Source organism: Engraulis encrasicolus, chromosome 5, assembly GCF_034702125.1.
Source record: "Engraulis encrasicolus isolate BLACKSEA-1 chromosome 5, IST_EnEncr_1.0, whole genome shotgun sequence".
NCBI lineage: Eukaryota > Metazoa > Chordata > Actinopteri > Clupeiformes > Engraulidae > Engraulis > Engraulis encrasicolus.
The window spans coordinates 11,129,575-11,156,684 of NC_085861.1; the positions used below are offsets into that span (position 1 = coordinate 11,129,575).

General features: G+C 45.5%; 2 protein-coding genes across 6 annotated transcripts in view; one reads left to right on the forward strand and one right to left on the reverse strand.

The window, feature by feature from the left end:
• The window catches only part of bnipl (BCL2 interacting protein like), a 26,577-nt gene extending 23,665 nt beyond the window's left edge, over positions 1-2,912 (forward strand). For all 4 annotated transcript variants that reach the window (XM_063198698.1, XM_063198699.1, XM_063198700.1 and 1 more), the window contains 2 exons: positions 360-458; positions 2,085-2,912. In XM_063198698.1, coding sequence (XP_063054768.1) covers positions 360-458; positions 2,085-2,109 — 124 coding nt within the window. In that variant the 3' untranslated portion in view covers positions 2,110-2,912. The remainder of the gene's footprint in view (positions 1-359; positions 459-2,084) is intronic.
• Positions 2,913-5,566: 2,654 nt separating this feature from the next.
• On the reverse strand, positions 5,567-26,803 carry cdc42se1 (CDC42 small effector 1). Of its 2 annotated transcripts, XM_063198722.1 has the most exons (5): positions 26,549-26,721; positions 21,370-21,758; positions 14,184-14,288; positions 9,140-9,219; positions 5,567-8,314 (listed from the first exon to the last, which is right to left on the reverse strand). In XM_063198722.1, the coding sequence occupies exons 2-4, from the start codon at positions 21,421-21,423 to the stop codon at positions 9,151-9,153; spliced, it is 228 nt and encodes a 75-aa protein (XP_063054792.1). In that variant the 5' UTR covers positions 21,424-21,758; positions 26,549-26,721; the 3' UTR covers positions 5,567-8,314; positions 9,140-9,150. The 2 variants fall into 2 exon arrangements, with proteins under 2 accessions (XP_063054792.1, XP_063054791.1); XM_063198721.1 differs by lacking the exons at positions 5,567-8,314; positions 9,140-9,219 and adding an exon at positions 13,346-13,445 and having other exon boundaries at positions 26,549-26,803.
• Positions 26,804-27,110: the final 307 nt, after the last annotated feature.

A 27,110-nucleotide genomic window follows, 5' to 3' on the forward strand; every position in this document is an offset into this window, starting at 1 on the left:
ATACATTTGATAAAGGTAGCGGGGACACCGTGTTTCAGGACAAAATGTCACGGCTCTCAGGCCGAAATGGTTTGTGACTTTGGTCACATTTGAGATGAGTCAGACTGAGTATCATGCAGAATCCTGCTACCATAAGCTGTGGCTTCCTTCCTGCGTTGGCTCGCCGTGACATTTTCCCTTTTCTTTATGAATTCAAAAGTTATGTAACGCCTGCTCTGGCCTTCATGCTTATTATCGCAGGGCAAAAAAAGGTTGTGTTTTGGTGAAGTCTAGACACGAGTTGAATCAATCCTCCACATTTACACATATATGGTGTCTTTTTTTTTTCTTTCTTTTGTTCATTCCTTGCTTTTTTTTAGTGAGAAGTTCAGCCGGAAGGTGAAATTCATCCAGAGCCTTCAGGAGCTCTCTGAGTTCATCCCCATGGACCATCTGGAGATCCCAGCCTGTGTCCAAGAGTGAGTGGTGCCACAAAATATAAATATTAATATGAATATATTAGGGTGTGTGTGTGTGTAACGGAGGCTAACTAGCAGAGTTGGCGTGGAACGTTAGTAAACCTCCCTCCCGAAAGCCTCATACAGTGTCGATGCCGTTGGGCTGGAGGATTGGTCCTTTATTGCAGTGGTATCGTACTGTGCCTCCCATTTCCGAAGTGATGTAGGTGACTAGGTCGCAGGTTCGGCCCCCGAGGGGGATGAACAGGTGCAAGAGGTGGAGCATACATAGAAATTATGAAATATTCTGAATAGTTATGAAGGGCATGTTATTGGGTTATAAGTAAGTTATAAGGGTATGGTGTTGTAAGAAGGCCGTTAATGACACTTGCATGTGGTTTAAGGGGATGCTCCGCCCACAGGCAATATGGCGGACACTCTTGCGTCTTGTAGTGATTGGCCCATTGATGCATACTGTATCTATCTATTAGTTGTTTTTTTTGTGGGTTTTTTTTTTGGCGGGGGGGGTGTCTTGTATTGGTCTTTTTGACTTTATTCACGACAGAACAGTGAAGGTGGTGACAGGAAGCGAGTGGGGTGAGAGAGACGGGGAAGGGCCGGCAAAGGACCCGGCCCAGGAATCAAACCCGGGTCAGCCGCATGGTAGACGTGTGCCCTCCCGTTTGGCCTGTAGATTAGATTTCATTGGATTGGCCAGCTGATCCATGCAGCATCTAATATGTACAGTAGTGTTTCTCACCAGGGGCTTTACAACCCCCCCAGGGGCCCTGGGTGGGCTTTAAGACAGCTGAGAGGGGGTGGTGCTTAGTTGCCATTGGGGTGCATAATTTTTTTTATGTTAAGGGGGGCATTGGCAGGCTTATGATAAGGCTAAGGTGGCATTTGGAGGTTTTTGTTCGAAAAAGGTTGAGAACTACTGATGAACAGCATAGTACGGAGCTCTTTTCCAAAATGAGATATATCCATTTTATAGAATGTTGGGAAATTTACATTTTTGTATTGGGCATTCCATTGAAATACATTGCAAAATGCATTTTTATAGAGGTGTTCTCAAAATATTTGAATGGCAAGCATTCACACATAGATGATAGGAAATCTTAACAGTCAATTCCAATATTAAAATGCAAAAAGTCAAAGATGGTGGATATAGCGTTTTGGAAAAGAGCTCTGTATATGTGTCAGTGTAGCCCCGTCCTTCCCGTAGCTTCACATGGACTCCATTTGTACTGTAGATGGCTTCTCTCCATGAGGAACTGTTATGTACTGCAGAGCTGTAGCGGTCCGGTAGTGTAAGCAGGGCCTTCGTAACCGCCACTGAGTGGGAGGCGAGGTGGGCAGGTCTCGTGCTGACGCTGCCCTTGACTTGTTTCACTTGGAGCTCCGAACACACGCAGTCTGCTATCCAGCTGTTGCAGCCGGCAGGACAGACCTTGAAGTGTGTGTGTGTGTGTCCGTGTGTATGTGTGTGTGCGCGTGTGTGTGCGCGTGTGTGTCCGTGTGTGTCCGTTGATGCGTATCTGTGTATATGTGTTTGACCATTAATGTTTTTCATTGAAGTTTGTGTGGGTTAATGGTTTGTGCAAACTGTTTATGTGACGGAACCACTTCCTGTGTGTTTTGTTGCAGATATGACGCCGGTCTGAACAGCTGAAGCAGCAGCCGTGGGCCGGGACGGTGTGTTAGTGCGCTGCTGGTGGTGGTGGTGGTGGTGGTGATGGTGTCCTTGGCTGCCTGCCTGCCTGAGGAGGGGGGGGCAGTGATGCCATGACCCAAACTCGAGGCTCTTAGAAGGGGCCAAAACCATCTCCAGTCATTCGAGACTCCCAAAGGCACTCCTGTATCTATTTCTTTATTTATGGACTCTTATTTAATCACTGTTGGAGCTCCCTGTTGTGGCGTTTCTCACAACCTTGTCTACGCAACAGTGGAGAGACTTTTATTTTTAAAAAGCTCTTAACTTTATAGGAATGCAATCCGTGGGGAGTCTATTTATATCTTAACTTTTGCTGCACACCCACACAAGAAGAAGAAGAAAACAAAGAAGAAAAAGAAGGAGATTTTGATAACTTATTTGATAAACTGTTTTTATTCTATGACAACAAGAAGAAAGTCGAAATGAATGACCTTTTAACCTTAAACTTAAGACCAACAATGCTGTGTTTATCATCCCTCTGATTGCACAACACCTGGGCGAGCGGAGTACTGATGAGGCCCACTTTAGTGTAGTGTAGTGTAGTGCAGTCAGGCTTTTTTTTTTAAAAAGCTCTTAACTTTATAGGAATGCAATCTGCGGGGAGCCTATTTAGATCTTAACTTTTGCTGCACACCCACACAAGAAGAAGAAGAAGAAGAAGGGGATTTTAATGAACTGTTTTTATTCTATGACGACAAGGAGAAAGTAAAAATGAATGACCTTTTTACCTTAAACTGTAACCTTAAAGACCAACAATGCTGTCTGTGGTCATCTCATGCCTCTCTGATTGCACAACACCTGGATGGGCCGAGGACTGATGAGGCCCAGTTTAGTGTAGTGCAGTCAGGGCCACTGACACCTTTGGCTGGGCCCAGGACAAAGTTAACTGAAAGGGCCCCCCACCCAATACGGTCAATGTAATGAGGGCCCAATTATTACCCTCCCCCCATCTCCCTGGGCCCGGGACAGCTGACCTCTTTATCCCCCCTTTTCGGCTTCCCTGACAGCAGTGTGCAACTCGAGTGATTGTTGCATAACAGACTTGATTTATGGGCGCGTAATCACTGCTGCATAAAAGGCAGAGAAGGGGGGGGGGTTTCACAATCTAATCTAGCCTTAGCTGTGAGTTCAGTGAGACATGTATTAGCCCAAATCAAATGGATCTGGCAGCATCTGGTTCCTGTTACAGAGCAGTGAAGCCCCCATACACTTCATTACAGCTTCATCAAGCCTGCGTTTTTCACATCGCGGGTAACAGGCCAAGCTACTTTAATGCAAAATTGCTTTTTCGGGGGAAAATAAGTCAAGGCATTTTTACGGGTTCTGAGTCATGTTTTAAACAATGGACACAAAGATTTTTTTACAAAGCCCTGTTTTATTTTCATTTCCAAATCCCAAGTCAAATCCGTTTGCATTCTCCATTTTTCTAATGTTTGTTAGGTGCACAGCTTTTCCTTCCTGACCTCCCTCTCTCTGTGCTTCTCAGATGTACTGCGTTTAATAGCCTTACCTCAGCTCAGAGCAAATATTTATACAAGGGAACACTGGACAACCTGTTCTTTCCAGCCACTAGGGCGATTATGCGCAAGTGGCTTTTCTGCAGTAGACCTTCAGTAGGTCTCCGATGGACTGTTCAAACACACGATGAAGGGTGTATGTTGTTTCTACAGTATGCACTGCACTGCTGCTGGGATGTCTTGGTTTTTTAAGGATTGAGGATGAGAGGAGAGGTGGAGGTGGACACGGCCAGATTATCTATAAGGGCCAGCGGCACAGTGCCCAGGGGCACCAACAATTTTTGACCAGTGAGGGGGCACCACAAGACACAAGCTTTACAAATATTGTTTATAAATGGGGCACCAGTGAGGTATAGTGCCTGGGGGCACCACATTGGCTCAATACGGTCCTGAGGTGGAGGTAGGAGGTAGGAGGTAGGAACGCGTGTGAAAAGTGCTATTGAAGCGGTGTGAAGCGAGAGGAAATGGGCCCTGACAGGCCAGGGGAAGAGGGGAAGTGAGGCAACACTACAGTGTGCGTTTTTGCTATAAACAGGAACCAAGTTGTGCTGGTGGGGAAGGTTAAATAATAATTTCCTGTTTAAAACCTTTTCCCCCCTTCTCCCTGAAACTCTCATATTGGGAGTCAGGAGAAATTTTCAGCAACAGTTTTGAATGTTTTACTATTATGTAAATGTTACAGAGTTGGAAGCATGCACTTAAACGGACATTTGAAGGGACATTTTCCGCAGAGAATAATGTTAAGTGCACTTTTTTTTAAAGCTCCAAGTTTTATGTTTGTGATTGAAGTTGTTACTGTTCAACTGGAAAAGATATGGAAGATTAAGCAAAAAAAAAAAAAGCCGGGGGTGACGCTCAAACGTCAGTGTCTCTGAAAAATCACTGTTACAGACGCCGGCGCCTAAACACTTCAAGCTAAGCTCCTCTACCACCCTATAGAGTGCAGTCAATAAAGGACGCCTGTATTCACACTTCAATACATGTGAGGCTGCTTTTTTGGCAAGGACTTGCTGCATTGTTGAAAACGGAAAGCACTTTTTTATGCTGAGAGGAGACCGAAAATAAATCAACAGCAGTCTTGGCATCGTCTCCAATATCTCAAAGAGCCATGATGATTTGTCTTCCTAATTTCTGGTATGCTGGGGTGTTTGTCTGCGTCTGTCAGATCCTAAAATTGTAAATAAAGATGTTACTATAACACCCGCCAGTGTTTAGTTTTGATTTGTTATTTTTGTTTTGACTGATGTGATGTAACTGCAGTCTGCTGCGAGGAAAGCAAGTCAACGTCTCGGCCAGCAGCAGAATGCTTGTGGTTATGTTGAACAAAAATAAACAAGTTTGAGGTTTTCCCAGGACTAAGAACAGGGTTTGCCTCATGCATTCCGAGTTGGGTTTTCCAGAGGAATTTGGATCCCGTTACATGGATTCCTAAATTTGTTCAACTGACTCTCAGCTCTGGCCTGCTCCATCTGTGGGTGATGAAGCTGGACAAGGGCCCAGGCACCTGCCGCCACCCAACACAGGCCGCTCTTTATGTCAGCAATTGGACAGGAGCCCCCCCCCCCTTTTTTTTTAAAAAAGGCTTTTCCTTGAGCAAACCGCCAGAGTCAGACCTACGGTCTACGGTCTGAGTCAGTTTGGAACTTTGGACCGTTTTATTTTAATTTCGGGGTTTGAGAATGGGACAGGTTTTTTTTTCAGTGTGCGTGAGTAAATCTTTCCATGGATACATCTTGTTCTTCTAAATGGAGTTCTTGAACCATTGCTCTCCACAAATGCAGGGTTTTCCCAAAGATATCAAGAATGAGCCGCTGAAGTAGATCTTGATTCCACATGTGCAGACTGGGTAGTTCACATTCGTACTCATTCAGTAGACTCTCAAGAAGGAGACAAACACAAATTGGAAAAAAATGTGTATTATTTAAAAGTCAACAGGGCTTACAGCCACATGTAAAATATAAACCCAAATGGGTTAAACAAAACAAAAAATCACACTTTCACTCAGTCACAAACCCCACAAACTCTCTTTGAGTGCTCAACACACATACACAGAAACAGAGGTACTGATCCAATACTCGTGGTTGTAGGCGTGTGGTTGTAAAAGTAGACAACGGCTGGACTGGCAATGCGAAACCCCTGGAAGTGCCCTCATACCCCCCAACCTGAATTGGTCTCTTTCACCAATCGATGCTCTGACAGAGCTTGTGTTTGAAGATTGCTCAGATCACATAACTTTCACTGCTGCTTGAACTGGGTTGCAATGCAGGTATGCCTGGAGCACACTCTCACCAAGATTTAAAAAAAAAAGCCCAACAGCTTTGTGAACCATTAACATAAACGACAACAAAAATATCTATTAGGTCATAGTACAGTAATAATCAGAGACATGGAAGTACATCAAGATGTCGAATCAACACACATCTTATCAGTTTGGAAACTGGGAGACTATTAAGGCACTAAAACCATGTTAATAGCACCCTTGTGACACTAACTCCCAAACAACCAGCTGGGTTTGGCAGCTGGGGAATGCTCCTTGTGCCCCTGTGAATAAGCCCGTCTGTGAATAAGCCCGTCTCTGTGAGACGCTTCTTGGCCTCCTGAAATAAGCCCAGTCTCTGCCTATGCGAGAGCCTCCACTCCTCTCTCATCACTCAAATGGAATCTTTATCACGTTAAGCTTTGGCAAGGGGCACGGGGAACTATTGGTGTCAAGAACTGATTGAAAGATACAGAACTGTTGGAAAGCCCATACGAAATAATGTGATGGCCATTGGGGTTTTGTTGATCACATTACATAGCAAATCACAACTGACAAAAGCTAGGACATTAAATGCAATTTCTGTGCTGACAACTGAAGGTACAAACAATTTAAAAAAAAGGTGCCAATCGCCTGAATTACAAAAAGGTGCCGCATAAACAACAAAAGAAACACAAAAGTGTACAATATTCAAGGAGTAACTTTAGAAGAAAATGTGTGATCAATCAGATGGTATTGAATGAGGCCTGTGCAACTGTTGTTACATGAGTGGAGAAGCTTTGCTTCATGCTCACGTCAGAGGAATAGGGGAGGAGAGGAGAGAAGCGAGAAGAGAAGAGAAGAGGACGGAGGAGGAGATAAGAGGACAGATGAGGGGAGGAGATGAGAGCAGAGAAGGGAAGGGAAGAGGACAGGAGAAGAGAGAATAGGGCAAAGGAGGAGAGAAAGAGAGAAGAGGACAGAGCAGGAGAGAAGGGAAGGGAAGGAAAGAGGAGAGGACAAAGGATGAGAGGATAATATAAGAGTACACACAGACACCATACTACTCAGAAAAGGGTCACATGGGGCCGAGACTATCCAGTGTTCAGTCTTGTCTATAGCTGCTGCATAGAGCAACACATCTGCTGTACTGTACATGCAAGAAATGTCAAATTAAATAACACTTAACAGATAGAGTTTCACAATACTTTGTGTTAACTGCGGCAGTGAGGACAGAGGGGAGCTCCAATCAAGACACACATACACACACACTATAAACTTTAACTGAAGATAAATCACACACACCCACATCTTCACCTATACATCACATGAGGACCATCTTGCACTGTTTGACGCGAGATTCTAAAGAAGATAACTACGACACAGGTGGCAATCCATATTAACATGTTTTAATAAAAAAAAAAGTCACCTTTATACTATAATAACCTATATTTAGAATTTCTTTCTTTCTAAAAAAAAAAAAAAAGTCTTGAATGGCAAACTGCTATAAGATTACAGAAAAAAATTAAGTGTACAAAGGAAGTCATTAAACATTTAGGAAGGCGGAACGCCTCTGATAGGAGGAGTAGATGATTCTAAACTGCTGCTTATGCCAGAAATGAGTGAATGTGAGCACAGCAAATGACCAGGAGGTGAGCAGAGCCCATGCCTTTGCTTGTTCAGGGGCAGCAGCAGGGACACCCTAGCCCAGGGGGTGGGGAACCTTTTTTATTCGAAGGGCCACTTCAAATTACTCCAAGGGCCGTAAAAGTCCTCCGAGGGCCGCACTATGAACACAAACCAGGATTTCCCCCCTGTACTTTAGGCCTATATTGAAGGCAGTTACTTACTTGTATTGTAAATGCAATTTCAAAGATTCCTTTAAACGGCTCTCGAGACATAGGTTCCCCACCCCTGCCCTAGCCCATCAAAGGGAGGCGAGCAGCCAGTGTATCAATACGTATACAAAAACTGACGACACACTCTAAAAACACAATCACACACTCACACTCTCTCTCTCACACACACACACACACCCCTCTCACACACAAGCCACATTCACCAAGCTTTACAAAAGTGTCCTTTTGGTGCATTAAATTGTTACTTTTAAAATAATAATAAAAAGAGAAAATGTGGGGGTCTCATGTTGAAAAGTGGACCACAGGGAAAGAGAGAGAATAAGTCCTGGGGTAGGTAATTTAAGCAGTCCTTGTGTGTTTGGCATGATTGGCACATGGGCGCTGCAGACTCGACTGGAGCATGAGAGATGAGATGCCAGGCTGCATGTGGTCGTCATCTCCCTCTCCTCCTCTGTGGGCATGCCAAGTGCTGCGTGGGGATCTTCACTACAGTCTCCAGAGAAAACCGCTCTGTGGTGGAGGGAGACATGCCACTTCACCCTCCACAGGCCCTGGGGAACACAATACCATTCAATTACATCAATAACGTGCAAAAATTAAACGGTTCCGTACACATTTTGTTTGTAATTTAATGGAATATATACTGCCCATTCACAACTATCTTTTTCATGAGCATTTTTATTGCAAACACCAAACATACATTAATTATATCTGATTGAGGCACTAACAGGCTACCTATGGTTAGAAAATACATTACAGAACCGTACACTACGTGTTCCAACCATTCACTAAAAAAGAGGGTAGAATCCCCCAATTTGCATGACCCTGCTCCTGGATAGAACGGCACACCACAACCATTTCCCAATGTCAAGTGTTCTAGCCTTGGTAGTGAGTGAAACGCCCAATGATTAGATACCCTTCTTTGGTGAACTCCAGGGAGTATCCAATCACTGGGCCTTTCACTCACTATCAAGGCTACACTTGACATTACGAAATGGTGCACATCTGCCATTATCCAGGAAGTAGCCTACCCTGGTAAGCACAGGTGTTGCTAATAACAACTAATGAGGTAGGAACACATGGGACTGGAGTGTTAGCTTGGTACTGACCATCCCATAATACTTCAATTTCATTTCGTATGGGATGGTCAGTACCAGGCTACTGGAGTGTAGCTTCTGACGTCCAATTGGATTATAGACTACTGTTTAAAATGCAATAAGTATATTCTGTATGTTCAGAACGTATTGAACCGTACCAGACGAACTGAGTGTATACGAATACAATCCAAAACCGTTGCACTTCTATGTTCAACATAAATATGAATTAAGAACAGAAACAATACAAAAGAATATTGGGTAATTGATATTGGTACTCACAGTCTAGCTGGCTATAACAGGCTGTTGCGACCATTGCTATGGGGCACTTTCGATCTCATCTGCTCCTGGACGGATCCAGACTAGAGGAGACAAGAAAAAAAAAAACCCACACACACACACACACAATCAGCACTGTTTATCTCATCACCAAGCTTGCACATCTGCACAAACACATTTCCCCAACATTCTTTAGCCGCACAGCACAGCACACACTTGTTATGGAGACTTGTTGATGCAATGCGTTTAATACCATTCCTTTTAGAGAAGTAGGGGAGTATGGGGTGGTGCGGCGTGTGGTGTGGTGTGGTGGGGGTAGGTATGAGAAGGGAACAGTGCGCTGCCTGAACTGGGAACCCGCCACTCCAGCCAGCGGTCATGCTCCAACTAGTCCCTCAAGTTCTGCACACAACACAGTGCAGCGCAGCACAGTGCAGCGCGCCGAGTCGAGTCGACACACCCATGCCTGACAGCTCCGGTTACATCACAAGTGAGCTATGCATGTGTGCTCTATGTACCCTTATGTGCATGTACGTGTATGTGCCTGTGCTGTGCACACAGGTATGTGTCTGAGAGAGAGAGAGAGAGGGGGGGGGGGTTACGGCATTCAAGCAGGAAATATGGCCTCCTTTCAGCATTGTGTCATTCTTTACATAACTCGCTCTGTCGATTTGTGTTTAAAACAAACAGCTTGGTCTCCAGAGCTCTACTATAGCCCTTGCCACAGAGCAATGTAAACCTGACTATACTGTGGTGTTCTGTATAATCGTTGACAGATCAACACAGTCTGCTTTTGGTTCACAAAAGCACAGCTGATACTGCCGAATCCACCGCTCAAAGGGTCTACGCTTCCCTGTTCTAGGAGGTGCAAGACATGCACGGCGTGGCAGCAATATGTTTGCATAGTGTAGGGTGGCGTGCCGTGCCGTAGCCAGGCCGTGCCCTCCAAGTGATGCAACACCTTCAGCATTGCTTCTAGTCAGGCCAAGACCAAGTATACATAGTTTCTGAGCCCCTGAAAAATCTGGAACTTCTCCCACTTTGTCGGGAAGCAAACAACCAGCAGCACACCAAGGGAGGCGGGTCAACTATGCCGTTTGGGAAATGTTAATTGTTATGCTATTGGTCAGACCAAGTCTCGAAGAGATTTGAATGTCGATGATAATCAGGCTAGTGTGAGACAGACATGCATAGTGAGGCAGCAATATGTTTGTATAGTGTAGGGTGCCGTGGCGTGTCTTGCCGCTAATGGGAGGGTGGCGGGGTAAATAGAGTATACCGCAGGCCCAGGTGCACATCTGCCTCTTTTGATTCAGGGCTCAGGGACTCGTCCAGGCGTGGCACACGGCACGGTACGGCGCTCAGCAGGAGAGAAGGGAGCTGGTTCCCACGAAGGGAGTGGGCCCTGGGTGAGTGAGTAAGTGGTCACCATCTTGCGTAATGCACCATTTGAGCAATAAAATTAAATTACGCAATTATGTCGAGAGTAGTTCTAATCGTAAACTGCCCCCATCATGAGCTGACACTTTCACCAGCAGCTTGTAGCTTGTCAGGGGGGCGGGGGGGAGTCAGAGGTTTTTATGATGCTAAAAGCAAAACGGTTTTAACTGATGTTATCGCTTCTAGTACACCTTTTAAAGTGTGTCTATGGAGCGATGTGGCACAGTTGGCCATGGAGCCGTGATAATTTACAGTGTATATACCCAGGGATGAGGGTTCGAGTCCGTCAAGTCATTTTTTGCTCTCTCTCGCTCGCTCATGTCCTGTCATACTCTCAAACTGTCCTGTTCAAATAAAGGCATACAATTCTCAAAAACCCAACAAGTCTAGCTACTGATTCTTGAGTTAGTGGAGTCAACCAGAGTGAACACCTGATGGAGCGGCAGCAAAACGCGTTGTTCACCTAAACAAACTACCAGCAAAGAAGACCAGTGTGCTGTGATTTATCTCTCCTTCAGTGCAGTCAGATCTGCCCCAAACCATAATGCCCTGAGGGCTGCCTAAATAAAACACTGCCAGACTGCACGGCAACACCAGTCAACGTTTACAACTGTCTCCATCCTTGAAAAGCAGCGCGCTCAAAGAGGCCGGCCACCTTTTATGATCCCAAATAATCGCGCAAAGCATTTGAATAGATAAAATGTTTATCAGCGCAGCGCGAGTCAATGATGACCTGACTGACTGGTGCATTGTGTGCACATTTCCTTTCCTGCCCTGTTTCGCTTTTGTGGGAGTGTGTTCAGTCGTCGGTGGCGGAGGAGACACACGAGGGCAGGGGTGAGAGCCTCCCCTCCCGACAGTGTTGCCAGATTGGGCTGTTACCCGCCCAATTGGGCTGCTTAGGATGGCCGTCTGCAGGTAAAAATGGCATTTAGCAGGAAAAAAAATGAAAAAAAAGTCTTATTTTTGAAATGTTATACTTTTATTTAGAAATCAATAGAATTGGGCAGGATTTAGTGCTTCCAGGCGGGTTTTGAGCATTTGGCAACCCTGCCTCCAGAGGCTTAACAAGACCAGCAGACCTGCCTCACCTCCCCCCACCCCCCCCCCAGCCTCCATCCCCTCTCACCCTCACCCCCACCCCCCTTCCCCAGCTACACCTCCATCCCCTCTCACGCACCTCCCTCCCAAGCAGGATCTACTAAACAAAAGCAGGAACTTTAAAAACGCCAGAGAGCGGGTTGAAAAGAGAGGAGAGGGGCCACGCCATTTACACTACATGTGACCTTAGATGCCCAATAAGCAGAGCAGAGCACTCCAGCAGCACAGTCCAGCGGCCCTTAAATAGCTAAAGAGGGGTGAGGAGGGGAACAACAAAACACGCCTAAGCAATCCCACGGAGAGAGAAAAAGAGAGAGAGAAAAAGAGAGAGCGAGCAAGAGAGAGCACGCGCGCGCGAGAGAGAGAGAGAGAGAGAGAGAGAGAGAGAGAGAGAGAGAGAGCGAGCAAGGATACGAGAGGAAGAGAGAGAGCGAGGGAGAGAGCGCGAGAGAGAGAGCGCAAGAGACATCAAGTCCTGTCACAAGGCTGCTCCCACCATCCCCACCTCCACCCTGCCCCGGCCTCTTCCGTGTCCTCCCCGATCTCGGCTGTACTCTACTCTTGCAGGCGGGGCGGGCCGGGCCCCAGGCCAACATTCCTCCAGGCGAGGAGAGGCAAGGAGCAGGCTTGCTCAGCTCTGCCCAGGTACGGGGCTCACTCAGCAGCCAGATCAGAGGAACGAGCCCCCCTTCCCTACGTCCACCACCACCACCACCCAAATAACCGACCAAACCAGGAAGACTGGATCTGTTGACTGGGGGCAGGCATGGCACAGACGTAAGGGAGGGAGTTGGTCTTTCAATCGGGGGTTGTCGGTTCGAATCCCACCTGACTCCCTCTGTACACCTACATCCATGGCTGAAGTGCCCTTGAGCCAGGCACCTAACCCCACACTGTTCCAGGGACTGTAACCAATACCCTGTACTGTGAATAACTGTAAGTCACTTTGGACTAAATAAAAGCGTCAGCTAAGTGTAACCTAATGTAATAACGTAATGATGCTCAACTCTGGGGTGGCTCGAAGCTGGGATGTTTAGGGGAATACATTGCACATAGGGGGAATCCTCCTTCCCTTTACTTCTCTTACTTAAGCCGTCTGACCACTCTGGAAAGTACAGACAGTTTCTACGTGTTATTAACAAAAGATGGCCGACAGCAGTCAGTCAGTCAGATTTCAATATGAAGAACTGAAAGACTCACAACTACACGCAGGTAGCGTCCTGTTTTCTGTTTCTGTACGTGACACCAAGGTGCAGTTCCTCTGAAAGCCACAAAGCTAAGCTACATATCACATGCCAAATCACGATGCACTCACCAATATGAAACTAATAGGAATCCCCAGACTCGTCTTCTAAATAGAATAGTACCTTGCTCTCATGCCATGTCTAGACAAACAAACAAACAAACAAACAAACAAACAAACAAACAAACAAACAAACAAACGAAAGAGGAAGCAGTGCCGAGTCTCCATAGACGATAAGACTCTGACTCTGCCCATGCATTCAATGTAGTTTTGTTTTTATTCTCCATCTGCACTTTACCAGTGGTAGCATTAAAAATGCACTTTATTATGTAACTTAATGGCTGCTGGCTACCCTCTGTTGCTCACCGTCTTTGTCTCTGTACTCATGGCTGCCTGCTCCTATCCATGTGCTGTACTGCTGTGTTTTCCTGTCCATTATGTGTCGTTGATGTTGGGGAGGTGCAAAAACAAACAAATTCGTATCAGCTGTGTTGGCATAGCATAAACGTATTGTGTCTTGAATGTCTAAAGGGAAAGGAAAAACATAAGCTGAAAATATGGGATGTGCTAAAAGCATACATGGGCACTACGTAGCACATTTAGCCCGTTTTCTGAGTTGCCTGCGATGTAATAGAGTGGCCCTCAACACACTTTTGATGAAGTTTGCTGCGGTCGGTTATTTGGCAATTTAGATGCGTCTCATTCTGCTTCTCATTCTGCTAGTCGTGTGCATGTCCGTATCGGTGAGGGTGATTATTAAATTGCAGGTAACTACACTTTTTACATTTCATTACACTTAGGTGACGCTTTCATTTATTCAAAGCGACTTACAACTATTATTATTTTTCAGGGTATTGGTTACAGTCCCTGGAGCAATGTGGGGTTAGGTGCCTTGCTCAAGCGCACTTCAGCCATTGATGGAGTTATAGGGAGAGGTTAGGGGGGATTCAAACTGGCAACCCCTAGATCGAAAGACCAACTCTCTAACCATTAGGCCACGGCTGCCCCAGTTGATATATTAATGTCAAACGCCCCGTTGCCATGCTGTCGAGGTTGTTCATTTATTTACTGGGTCTTTTTTTGTGATAGCCTGAAAATATGATCAGGCAGCTTAGCACTTTGGCCCTATTGTACTTTGACCCCCCCCACCTCCACTCACACACTCCCCACATGCACAATACACAGACGAATAACTTCTTTCCCTGCAAGTTCCACTTTTTAGCATTCCCATGTTTGTCCAATAAACGTCCTTGTGATCCTTACCGGGGTCATGCCGTCTGCCATCTCTCCGGAGCCTATGTGGGTCAGGTGGACGAAGTTTGTGGGCTCCCCGATCATGGTGCGGTCAATCTTCCTCCGCCGCTTCTTCTGCAAGAGGATCACAAAATACACACACACACACAGTCACTTTCAGGCGTCTGGGTAGTATAACGCCGCCACACCACACGTAGCATCAAGGTTAAAAGGGCAGCCTAGGCCCAGGTACAGGGTTTCCTGGTAAACAAACACATGACTTTGCGGTTGCACAGGTTAAACGCCTTGGTTACATTTTGTCGAGCACATGTGAATAGAAAGAGGCGGAGTGTGTGCGTGCGTGCGTGCGCGCGTGTGGTGCGTGCGTGCGCGCGTGTGTGTGTGTGTGTTTGGGGGGTTGATGAGGGACAGCTTCAAAAGACAGTAAGATTTCAGAAACTCTAACCAAACTGCAACAAAAGAAAGACATGGAAGGAAAGAAAATCTCCCTTTCAGTCTCCCTCAGTCTGGAATCTTTGTGTTTTGGCTACTGCTGCTTCTCATGAAGCTCTCCTTGGTTACCAACAAGTAGCCATCCCTCAATGGGAAGGTAGTGTTTGTTAAACAGGTTCTTTTCTTCCCCAGCTTTGGGAGGATTACACCACTCACAGCCTTCCCTTCCCCTCTATCAGCCTTTTGGCCAGACCTGTATAGAATAGGGGTGTAAATCACAGTCTCCATGACAATACGACTCGATATCAATACGGTCAATACGATATCGCCATCTTCTTATTCGATGCGATGCCATTTGATTATCGTGGAGCATTCTAAAGTATCGAAAATACAGTGCAATACGATTCGATTCGACTTTTTGTCCAATTACTTTTCCACTTCTATTATGTTATGGAGCATGGCAGGTTATTGGGCAGGGGCCAGCGATTCGATTATTTTCGATACTTAAGAATTCCCCACGTTACGATGCAATTCAATCATCAGATTATATCGCGATATATCGATACATTTCGATTATTATTTACACCCCTAGTATAAAGCCATTCCTCCTCAACAAAATAAAAACAAACTGTAAAAAGTTGCATGACCCATTTTGGACGGTAGGCCCGAGGGGCAAAACTGCCCCCATTAAGCATGAAGCGACCCCTTGTAATCCTGCTGTCTATGGGGAGGAACAAGGAGGGGAAAAATACAGTACAGTCAAGCAGGAACCCAGCGCAGCGAGCCAGCGGAAAGTCTGAAGGTTCCCGGAGAGAGAGAGAGACCATAGTTAGTTTATGAGCTCATACTAAAGCTCCTGAGAGCACTTGTCATCACTTGTCAGTTGCGAGGGAGAGTGGAGGCAGCCATGGTTGTTAAGCCACACAACGCTATGACTACTACAGCATCAGTGGACACCAACGCACTTCATCTAAAGACACACACACACACACACACACACACACACACACACACACACACACACACACACACACACACACACACACACACACACACACACACACACACACACACACACACACACACACACACACACACACACACACACAACGCTATGACTACAGCCTCAGTGGAGCGCCCCCTCACTTCATCTAAAGAGACACACACACACACACACACACAATTATGACTACAGCCTCAGAGGCCCCCCCAAGCTTCATCTAAAGATGTGCCGAAGCCAGAGCTCTGCTCGGCACTTTCACACAGCACAACTTTGCTGGGAGCGAGTTAAGCTAAGCCTGTGCTGATCTCTTGAGCTAAAAACACTACTTGCTTGCTGACATCCTGGTACAGAGCACAGCACACACAAGAAGCTCCCAGCACGCACACGCACACACACAAGGAAGTCCATCAGACAGACGAGAAGGGGCTGGGCCCTGGAGTCATGAATCATCGGGCCCATCTGAGGGACCAAATCTCCTGGGATTTGATTTGCTTTCCGCCCCACACACACGCGCACGCACACGCGCACACTCCTAATGCCAGCTCCAGACCAGCAGAGACCCAACCAACAATGGAACAGAGCGGACGACTAAAAATACAGGAGTGGGGGATGAAGAGAGGAGGGGAGGAGAGGGGAGGAGGGGTGAAACAAGAAAAAGAGGAAGGAGGGAGGAAGAATGATCTCACTCTCCAACAAGCCCCAGAGAAGTCCAGCTTCCCCTCCAGGATCCCAGCACATTGTTACAGCGGGTCCCTGCTGAAGGCTGAACTCAAACACACACATGCAGGACACAGGACACAATACACAACACACACATGCAGGACACAGACGCTACACAACACACACATGCAGGACACAGACGCTACACAACACACACATGCAGGACACAGACGCTACACAACACACACATGCAGGACACAGACGCTACATTACACACACATGCAGGACACAGACGCTACACAACACACACATGCAGGACACAGACGCTACATTACACATACATGCAGGACACAGACGTTACACAACACACACATGCAGGACACAGACGCTACACAACACATACATGCAGGACACAGACGTTACACTACACAACACCACACACACTGTGGTGAAGTCTAAACTCAAACACAGGACACGCACCCAACACACTACACGATACCACACACACTGTGGTGAAGGCTAGCGCACGCACGCGCGCACACACACACACACACACACACACACACACACACACACACACACACACACACACACACACACACACACACACACACACACACACACACACACACACACACACACACACACACACTGTGGTGAAGGCTAGCGCACGCACGCGCACACACACACACACTGTGGTGAAGGCTAGCTGACACATATATGCAGGACACAGGACGCAACACGACAACACCACACACACTGTAGTGAAGGCTAAACTGAAACACACACACACACACGCACATACACACACGGATGGCAGCGTCAACGGAGGCTGTGGCTGCCAACATCAGTCTGTTTTCAATGGTTTAAAAGAAGCAAAAAAGAAACGATTTCTCTTCACATACGTTTCCACTTGGCTTTAATGGCTGCCAGGGTCTCTAATGAGTGGTTTTAGAGCCGGAAAGCAACAGGCTGTTGTGGAGGAAAGACCAGCCAGACACAACAACAACTGCTGTTCTGAAATGAACTACAGTAATAAGAACGTGTACAGCTTGAAGCACACAAATGATCACTAGCAATTCACAAATTTCACCCTGTATGAGTCCAGTGTGACAGTTAATACTAATATTTTGCATATTCAAACATCAGGGTTTCCCCCAGCACTAAATTGCTAAGGCGGCCACCTTGACAAGAAGCACCGAACACCTTGACTAGGTCCCCTGAAAAGATATATCATGTAACATATTTCATGTTGTGAATGTCATTTCTAGAGTTGCTTAGCCAAAAAATATATGCTTTTAGCGCCCCACCACCTTGACTAACAAAAATTCTGGGGGAAACACTGAACATCCTCCATGCCATGCCAAGAAGATATGCACAGTTTGGTCCGAAAAACAAAAACGATGAGAAAAAAAAGGAAACAATTTTCATCGAGACCAGTTGTTATCGGCACCTTGTTTATGTAAAGGCGTGCCAATTTTGAACCAGTGCTTAAACACCGTTGACTTCCTGTGCTTGAGATTTTCCAAGATTCCGCCAAAATGCATGAGAACGCTTTCAGCTGCCAGTAAAAAAAAAAAAAAAAAAAACACTTGTCCAATAAAACCCAAGATCAAGATTATTAAAAGTTTCTCAGGGTTTACGGCCAAACCAAAAAACGAGTCTCTCCACTCTGAAAGCAAAGCTCTAACCTCTTGCGCTTAGCAACAAGACCAGACCGCCTCCAAGATGACAGAGCATTCTTTGTGGAATGGCTGTTTCATGTCAGGCTTGTTTTTTTTCTTCTTCTTCTTCTCTCCCTCCTCCCCTCTAGTCCACATCTATCCATGCCTCTTCTCAAAAACACATCTGTGCAGGCCACTAACACACTTCCCCGCGAGTGGGTCGGTATGTGGGTCAGCTCAGCTGCAGAACGCGATCAGGGGTCACCATGCCGTCTCTCACCTCACTACTGCATGACACTAATAAGAGCAACTACTGCAGATACTGCTACTGCTGACAAGGGAACAGAAGCCCTTTCTACAAACACACACAGGCTACAGCTAGTGAGCAAAGGGACGCCGACAGGGGGTGCACAAACGAGTCAGTTGTCTCGGGCCCAGGGAGAGAGAGGGGTCCTCATTAAATGTTATGTCTTATTAAATTACATTGTACTTGGCTGACACTTTTTTTAAAATCCAAAGTGACTTACAATTACTTTTAAGCGCAGGGTATTGGTTACAGTCCCTGGAGCAGTGCGGGGTTAGGTGCCTTGCTCAAGGGCACCGGAGCCATGTTGTGCGATGGGGAGTGGGAGGGGGAAAGGATTTAAACCGGCAACCCTCTGATCTAAAGCCCATCTCCTTAACCACTAGGCTACGGCTATATGGTGTGGGGGGCCCTTTGAAATGATTTTCTCCTGAATTGTCAGCGGCCCTGACTGAGAAGAGGGAGAGAGAGGGAGTGAGGAGGTCAAAAGGGAGGATGGGTGAGTGAGTGTGCAGCATATTAGCCATCCCTCTCCACATGCCTCGGTCGGCTTGTCTGCCTGATGACCCCTCTAGCGTGACCCCGGCCCCTGTTGTTTATCGCACGCGGGGACCATTACATCTAATCGGCAGCCTTTCTAATGCGGGTCAACGGCAGCGCCAGCGTCTCATAATTCAATCGATCACTCACAGCGCTCCGCTGGCGGTAGCGACTGCTGCTGCTGCTGCTGCTGCCTGGCTGCCGACGCGTCACTGCACTGGACAAGTTTCCCATCGCTGAAGCGGTACTAGAATGGCTGCGGAGAGAGACAAATGCCATAATCACGGGTTTGAGCACCAGTAATGCACTTACACACATGACATGCATATGCTCACTTGTCAGCGGAAGAGGCTAGCACAGCACTGCTTAGGCTAAGCAGAGTGCGTTTAAAAGGGGAAATGTAATTATGGCTTGGAATACGTTTGGTTTGCGTCGTTGTAACGTGGACGCTCTATAACAGGAAGCTCCAAAATGAGACGTTATCTGGAGAGCCACATCCTCAAGGACAATATGGAGACCTGGGAGGAGGAAGAAGCAGCAGAAGACAACAAAGAAGACGACAAAAATGAGGAAGCAGAAGCATCTTCGCAACATCAGGGGCTTAATCATGGCTGTCGACAAGATGGTCTCTTGGCTGTCCAAGAGACCATCTGATTATCATCGACTTTAAAACCTCTGTTGGAGACTTGATCTGACCAAGACCATAACGATCAACGTTTCCCAAACGGCATGGTTGACCCGCCTCCTTTGGTTTGCGACTGGTCAAGGCGAGTAAAGGCTGTGCCGAAGCTTAAACCAAAACTTTTCTTAGTCCCAACAGAACATCTCTGCTTAGACCATGTCACTGTGTGCCTTGAACACACCTCTACCCAGGGCCGTTGGAGCAGCTCAAAGTAGATTGGTTCCAGACAAACTGGGTGAAGTTCCCGAAGCGATATTTGTATCACTCTTGGCCAGACTAGTAACAACGCCAAAGATGATGAGTCACTAGGAGGGCATGGCCTGACTAATATAGGCCTACATAATAGAATAGAACATGTCTTTAATTGATCAAATGTAACACATACAATAAAATTGAGCAGTCCACGTTTGGTGAAACAGTAATTAATCAAGTACTTAAAATAAATAATCATCAAGTACTTAAAAGTCGCACGCACGCACGCACGCACGCACGCACGCACACACGCACACACAATACATACCCCAACCACACACAAGATCATACAAGCTCAAATCTCTAACCCCACAGTGATTCAGTGCTTGCACTCATTTTACATACAACATTTTGCAGATGACAATAACCTTTTTTATGCATCGCGTGTGTTGCGTGTGTGTGTGTGTTCAAATACCGAGTGGCTGCTCTTATTTTACTGTTTTTTTTTTCCACCTGCCAGGGACTGCAGAAGGAAATTGGCTTGTAAGCTATAATCTGCGCATGGTCCCTGTTGAAATAATGCCAAACTAAACAAAAAACACAGACACATCCACATACATATCACAGCCCCTCCTCCTCCACCATCAGCCATGGGAAAAGAGTCTCCTGAAACTGCTGTAGGCAGCTTGGAGAGCCACCAAACCACCTTCTGGTATCGTATGAGATCTCCTTGGTTGGTAACCCAGTTTTCAGTGTGAGTAAGAGCTCGGCTTTGTCTTGTTCCGTCACATGGCTGTAGCCTGCCTAATGAGCCAACAACAGTCACCCTCAAAAGCACAGATGCTGACTAACTGGCTACTTTGAAATAGACATTTAACACAAGGCTCTCTCCGAAGTGGAGTAGGGTAGGAGCTCTACACAAAGAACCAAAAATCTATTGCCAATTACAAAAAAAAACAATAGAATTATGTTTTGAACATCAACATGTGTGTATGTGTGTTTTCTGTCTATTTGTGTCTATCTGTGTTTATATCCTGTTTTTTACCCTGTGAGACCAAAGGCAAATTTCATGCTTGCATGATAATAAAGTATAATCTAATCTAATCTAATCTAATCTAATCTAACATGGCATAGTTTGATGTGAAGGAATACACAGCAGTTCCTCAGTCCCAGAACCCCCCACACATACACAACTGAAGACCACATGAGCATACATGAAGGTTATCCAAAGAGTTCAGCTGTAAGCAACACTTTTGACTTCTTTAGTTTAGACGTTTCACTTGAGCTGAACTCTTTATATAAGCATGACCTGAATGAATGAGAATCGTCACAGATGTCAACATTAAGATTAAATCAGGGTTCCCACTCCATGTCACACAATTCCATTACTTTTCCAAGACTTTGCCTGACAATAAAACAGAATTTCCATGACCTCTCGTTAAACTAAATAACCAAAGTATTGATAAGAAATAGTTTTTGGGTTCTATAATGCTGCGGGAACTAATCTTATTATAGACAAAACAAAAAGCACAATGCTGTTAAAATTCCATGGCAATTCCCTGACCGCACATACAAAAAATGATTCCAGTTCCATGGCTTTCCATGACTGGAAAACCCTCTATTGAATTTCCATGATATTCCAGGAATTCCATGACCAGTGGGAACCCAGTTAAAATGAAGTTTGTCGGAGCCGTCAGTGCAGATGTGGAAGCACTCACCGGAGGGGGCTTGGCCACCACGCAGCAGCCGATCTTGTGCCAGAACTCGCTCATCCCCGGCGCCCCTCGCCTCGCGTCCTCGCTCTCTCTCGCCACCCTGCAGGCTGATGTCACAGACCTCTCTGTGACGGGACAGGTGACAGGTGACAGGTGTTGGTGGAATCCTCTCCCTCTCTCAGTCTCTCCTTGAGAGATTGCTTCCGAGTGTCACGTTGAGGTGTGGCCTGAAGCGATTACGCAATACTCCCTTCAGGTTATTATTGCAAGGCTCCTGACAGCCAACCTCCTAAAAAAAGCTAAAAAAAACAAAAAAAAAACAAAGACAGTTTTCCGATTCTTCTTCAATAGCTCCTTTATCCGTTATCAGGTGGTGCCAACTCTGGAAGGACCTGTAGGGACAGAAGCAGATTCCATTCAGAAGGGCGAAGGCCATAAGAAAAAAAGCCAATATGACAATAGTAGCTATACACACACAATCACAATATACAGTACATATTCACAATGGTCAGTTTGGGTGGATAGTCTAAAATAGTCATTTCCTGCCATGTTTGACAGCCAATCCATCATCAATATGACCAGGAGAGCCAAGAATGCCATTTAAACAACTACAAAAACTGAGGGTGCTGTTGACGACGATTTTTCAGTGTAACGAGGAGACATTTTTTTAAAAATAATCTAAAATAAATCTTTTTGATATAAGGAATGGTGTCATTTGTCTCCTTAAATGACTCAACGATAATGCCCTACAAAGGCAAAGTGCCGTAAATACGGTAACATTGAAACTCAAAAAGTGTTGATGTTAGGCTAGATATTGAAGTTTCTGCAAATTTGACATAGCAATATCTTTAAAACCGGACACCTTTGGACCATTAAGGCTTTGTCAGAAAATAAGGAGGTGTTATGAAGACCATTTTCAGTCTAAAATATGTAGTCACTGCTCTAATATTTTGCAATACAAAGGCAAAGTGCAAAGTTCTGGACTAATAAGGGATTTTACAGCTTTGGTGGCTCTCAGCTGTGAATGAAACCAACCTGAGGGATACTGGTCTTTGATTAGCCTTTCCTTTGATCTCCATTAGCTTGATTTCCTTCATTTAACCCTGGGGATCAATGAAGTTACTCTACTGTACTCTAGCCCACCTACACTGATGGGTCTGCGGAAGTGCACTGCGGCGCACACCTCAGTGGTTTCTAAATTAATGTGTTATATTTTCCCAGACACTAAATAGAGAGCACTGTAGGGGAATCCCTGTGATGTCATGATGCAGTCAACACTAACCACATGACTGGCCTTAATATATCCTTTAGCAAATCCACCTACTATTTTAATAAGCCACATCACAAAGCCATAACACCACAAACAAAATGTAATTTGAAGCAGACATGTTAATTAGGGACCACCTCGCTGTCTCATAACAAGGAAAATCTCCATTATCTGGGTTGCTCATTCACTCTCAGTTTAGTGTCGACAGAGTTGCTCCGTTCAGCAGTGAGTCTGCAGGTTTATCCCACCATCCTGCTAGCATGGAGGGAATGTTGGGAGGATACAAGCTCTAAACAGAGACTGGATAATTCAAATCTTTGTTCTAAAGCTCTCTACTGTTGGGTTCCTGGTAGGCTAGACTATGCTGGATACAATCAACGTAAACACATGACAAAACACCAGCCATTACTGGATGAGTGAATTGTACAACACATTCATTAATAGAATATAAAAAGGCTTGTGGTCTGCTAGTGTAAGTATTCTGTTGAGTGGTTCAGTGACAGGGCCTTGGTATTTACAGTCCTGGCCTGGGCAGTAACAGCTCTGGCATTGGATGGCTCTTCAGACAAGGGGAGTGAGAGGGGGAGGGAGTGTGGCCCGTGCAGTGCTGTGCCAAGGCGAGGGTGGACTTTCACTGGCAAGAAAAGCAAACACTGACTGGGTGCATTCCAATATGCACACTCCCGTCCTCCACTTGTGCTTGTTGTGGCCTCACTTTTTGCAGCTGACGCCCTGCCTCGGTGGAGAAAACAATAAAGTTTCCCAAGCTGTCAGCGTAGCCACAACAATTTTTTGGGGACTGTTCTTCATTCACATACCGATTGCAGATGAGAAAATGACAGAAGTGCGATTTTGCATGATCTTGAATTAAATGTTCTGTTGTCAGTGACATCACGAGGTCACAAGCAGGCAAGTGAGCAAGGGAGGACGTTAGTCCGCAAATTGGAATCCACCCTGAGTATGGGCTGCTTTCTGTTTCCTCAGTCCAACTACGCTGGCAGACACAGCACAGTGCGAGGGAGGAGAACTTATGGAGGGCAGAGATAGGACAGGCCACTACCATGCCTGATGGCAAGCAATATTAGGGGTGTGGTCCTGAAGGGGTAAGTTATTAAGTATCAACATTTGGGATAATTGACCCAAAGTCCTCTTCTGCTTCACTTGAAAGATGAGACACACAAACAAACACACACACCACCACTTAGTTAGAATCTGACACAGCTAAAACTCCACTTCAGCAATAGCAACAGAATCAGTCCCTGAGAATCTGAGCTGTGTGAAAATGGGAAGAACTAGGCTTATAAAACGAAGGGCTTTAAATAAGCAGAACCCAGATTCAATGGAGCCTCCTCTTATAAATCCTTGTAAAAATGTCTCAGTAAAAGAAGGAATTATGGCAGCAGAACAATATAAGCAGAGGCCAAAAATTAAGAGGCTTGTTGAGGGGAAAACAAGGACATTCAACTGCACCATGACCGCGTTTAAAAACACACACAAAGCCATTCTTTGGTATGGAGGAGAATGTGGCTGATAACATATTACGAAGCCCGTAGCCTTATAACTCTGTAGGGCACCATGAAAGAATATAGGCCACGTTAATTACCATCTTCCCTACCACAAACGTCTACCCAAAGGCAGATTAAACCCCTGACACCTGGCTTATTAAGTACTGTAAATGAAGAACATTTGAAGAGTTTATTTGCAAAACGGTGTATCTCCATTTTGTAGAATGTTGGGAAATTGACATTTTGTATTGGGCATTCCACTGCAAAAAGCATTTTACAAACAAAGAATGTTTTCAAAATATTTGAATGGCAAGTGACACATAGGTGATAGGACTTCTGTATCTGAACGGCCATAAAATGCAAAAGTCAAAAATGGTGGATACACCATTTGTAAGTAAACAAACTATTCGTTTATTTCCACCCAGATCAACTTATATCACACTACACATGGGGTTATTGTCAGGGCTTTACATTTACCAGCCAACTGGCCAAATGCTGGTGAAATTTGAGTTTGGTCGAAAAGACCAAATTACTAGCCACTTTGACCCATTAGGGAGTTTATGTCTGGCTAACAAGATTAACATCTATTAGCCATGGCCCTACAGTGGCCGAACTTTAGGGCACTGGGTTACTACACCACCGACCCAGGTTCAATTGCAGCCAGGGTCATTTGCCAGTCCTTCCCTGTCTCTCTCTCTCCCCACTCGTTTCCTGTCTCTCCTTCACTGTCCTGCCACAAAGTAAAGGCGCAAAGCCCTAAAAAATGTCTTTAAAAAACATATATTAGACATTTTGGTTGTTTGATTGTTGTTGGTGACTATTGTCAATTACATAATAACATATTCTAGTAGAAGACTTCTACCATGACAGATCCCCCTCCTCCCCCACTCCCTAGTCGCAGCAGCGAGGACATCCAGTGAACCGTGTCACTCATTCAACTTCCTTTTCACGAGGACAACACCCAACAGATGGAATACAAGGTCAAAGTTGACATGTTAGTAAACTTCCCAAGAGAAAGGAGGGGGGTGAGAGAGACCACCATGTGACGTTTGACAGCAGTATTATGAAATGTAGGACTGAGGTAAATCTGTTAAATCCACAAGGATAAAGGCATCTTGAAAATGTGAAATCCCAATCCCAAACCTAGCTGGTTTGCATAGGCCAGAGTGGAAGACGTCCTTGGATAATGAACTCAACACAAGGGATAGTTCCTTCCTGCTTCGTCACAGCAGTTCTCCTGATTTTGCAAAGCTAACTAACATGTCTTTCCTCTGGAAAAAGGTGCTGTAACCCCGTGTCTTGAATTAAAAGCTGACCATTTAAACCCACACACTAGTCACCATTAGTTTACAAACCAACCAACTTTGACTTTGTACTCAACGGGCAGAAGACAACGGTGCTGCGGGGATTCAGGAACGTTGTCTCGTCTTCCAGTAGGGAATTTCATGATACATTGTTTCATACCAAGTACGGTCAATGTTCCATACATACACTGGTCCGTAAAAATGTAACAGAGGGGGCATTGAAACAATGTATTACACTCATACAAGACCAAACTAAGAAGGAAAGAACGGGCAAATTAATCCATCAAGCATGTCCACTTGCACAAGGAACGAACCAGTTGTCAAAAAACATGACGTTCCAAAGGGAACAGACAACAGTCACTGGAATGGAACACATTACGCGCGGCTTTACTAACGAGTCGACAATTGACTCATTTACATTTATATTTTGGTAAAGTCTCTTGACTTAACTTCTTGCCTTGTGCGGCGGGCGATTGTGTAAGGTTGATTACGGTTCCTGAAGACGATACTAGCAAGACTGAACATGGATTGACTCGATGATGGTCTGATTTGTGGTGAAATCGCAGCCAGCCCTACTGGCGGCCAAAGCAAGACCACTGCCCAAGGACTGTGAAATGTTAATATGTAAACATGCCGTTTCCGTTTTAGTAACTAGACAGCTCAACCTTTTCACAATCTACTGAAGTTATACATTACCAGTTTGGTTGGTTGTGCTATAAAGCAAACAAACATACAACTGAACTGAACTTCACGTCCCATTGTCAGACATCTCCCGGTTTTCTGTCAGACATATTCGTTAGCTAAAGGACACAACCGTTTACCAAGCTATTGTGAGACCCAGTGTGTAATGTTAGTAGGCCTAAGGCTAGTAAAACAAATTACTTGAACAACCTGGTAGCTCCTTGTCATAGCCGAAAACGTATGCCAGAGCAGTTTAGTTCATGTAAAAATTGCTCTGGAGTAATCCAGTATAAAAAGCTAGGTTAACTGTTAGCCCCTCAGTCTATGACCAATAAATCAGAATTAAAACACAATACCCAATACAGTAAATCATGAACATGAATGTAGATAACAAGTGATATTCAACTAAACGCCAAAAAACTTACCAGTACACACAGCAGTCCAGCCTTTCCACAGCCTCTCAGACTCCAGAAATTTGAACCACACTGAGCTTTGTGCAGCTGCCTGCAGGACTTTGGCTCATGGGCGCATTGAAGAAACTGAGCAAGCGCAAAGCTCTAGCTGCTACGTCCCTTTCTCTGTACAGGCGGGGTGTTCAAAATGAGTGGCTACTGGCCTGTGGTAATGCATGAATAAGAACATGGTATCAAGAGAAACATAAAGCACCGACTCCTCATAGAGCTTCACCCAATATTAACTCATTTATTTTTAAAGTATCACCCCTACACTTAAAACAGCCCATTTTGGCCAAACGAAATCTTCTCGAAATACAAAACGTAACAAACGTGGTTCCCCTTCGTTCAAAGAAAGGGAACACAAATAATTCCAGCAGTGTGTAACTAAAAGAAAAAATGCCAGTGACATTTTGGCAATTTGGGTCCTATCTGGCTGAACAACGTCTGTCTAGCCTACTTCGCCTCCAACAACTACCCAACGCCGACGTGGGTCGATGCATTTTCAAAATGGGGTCAGCAGCGCTCCCTGGCG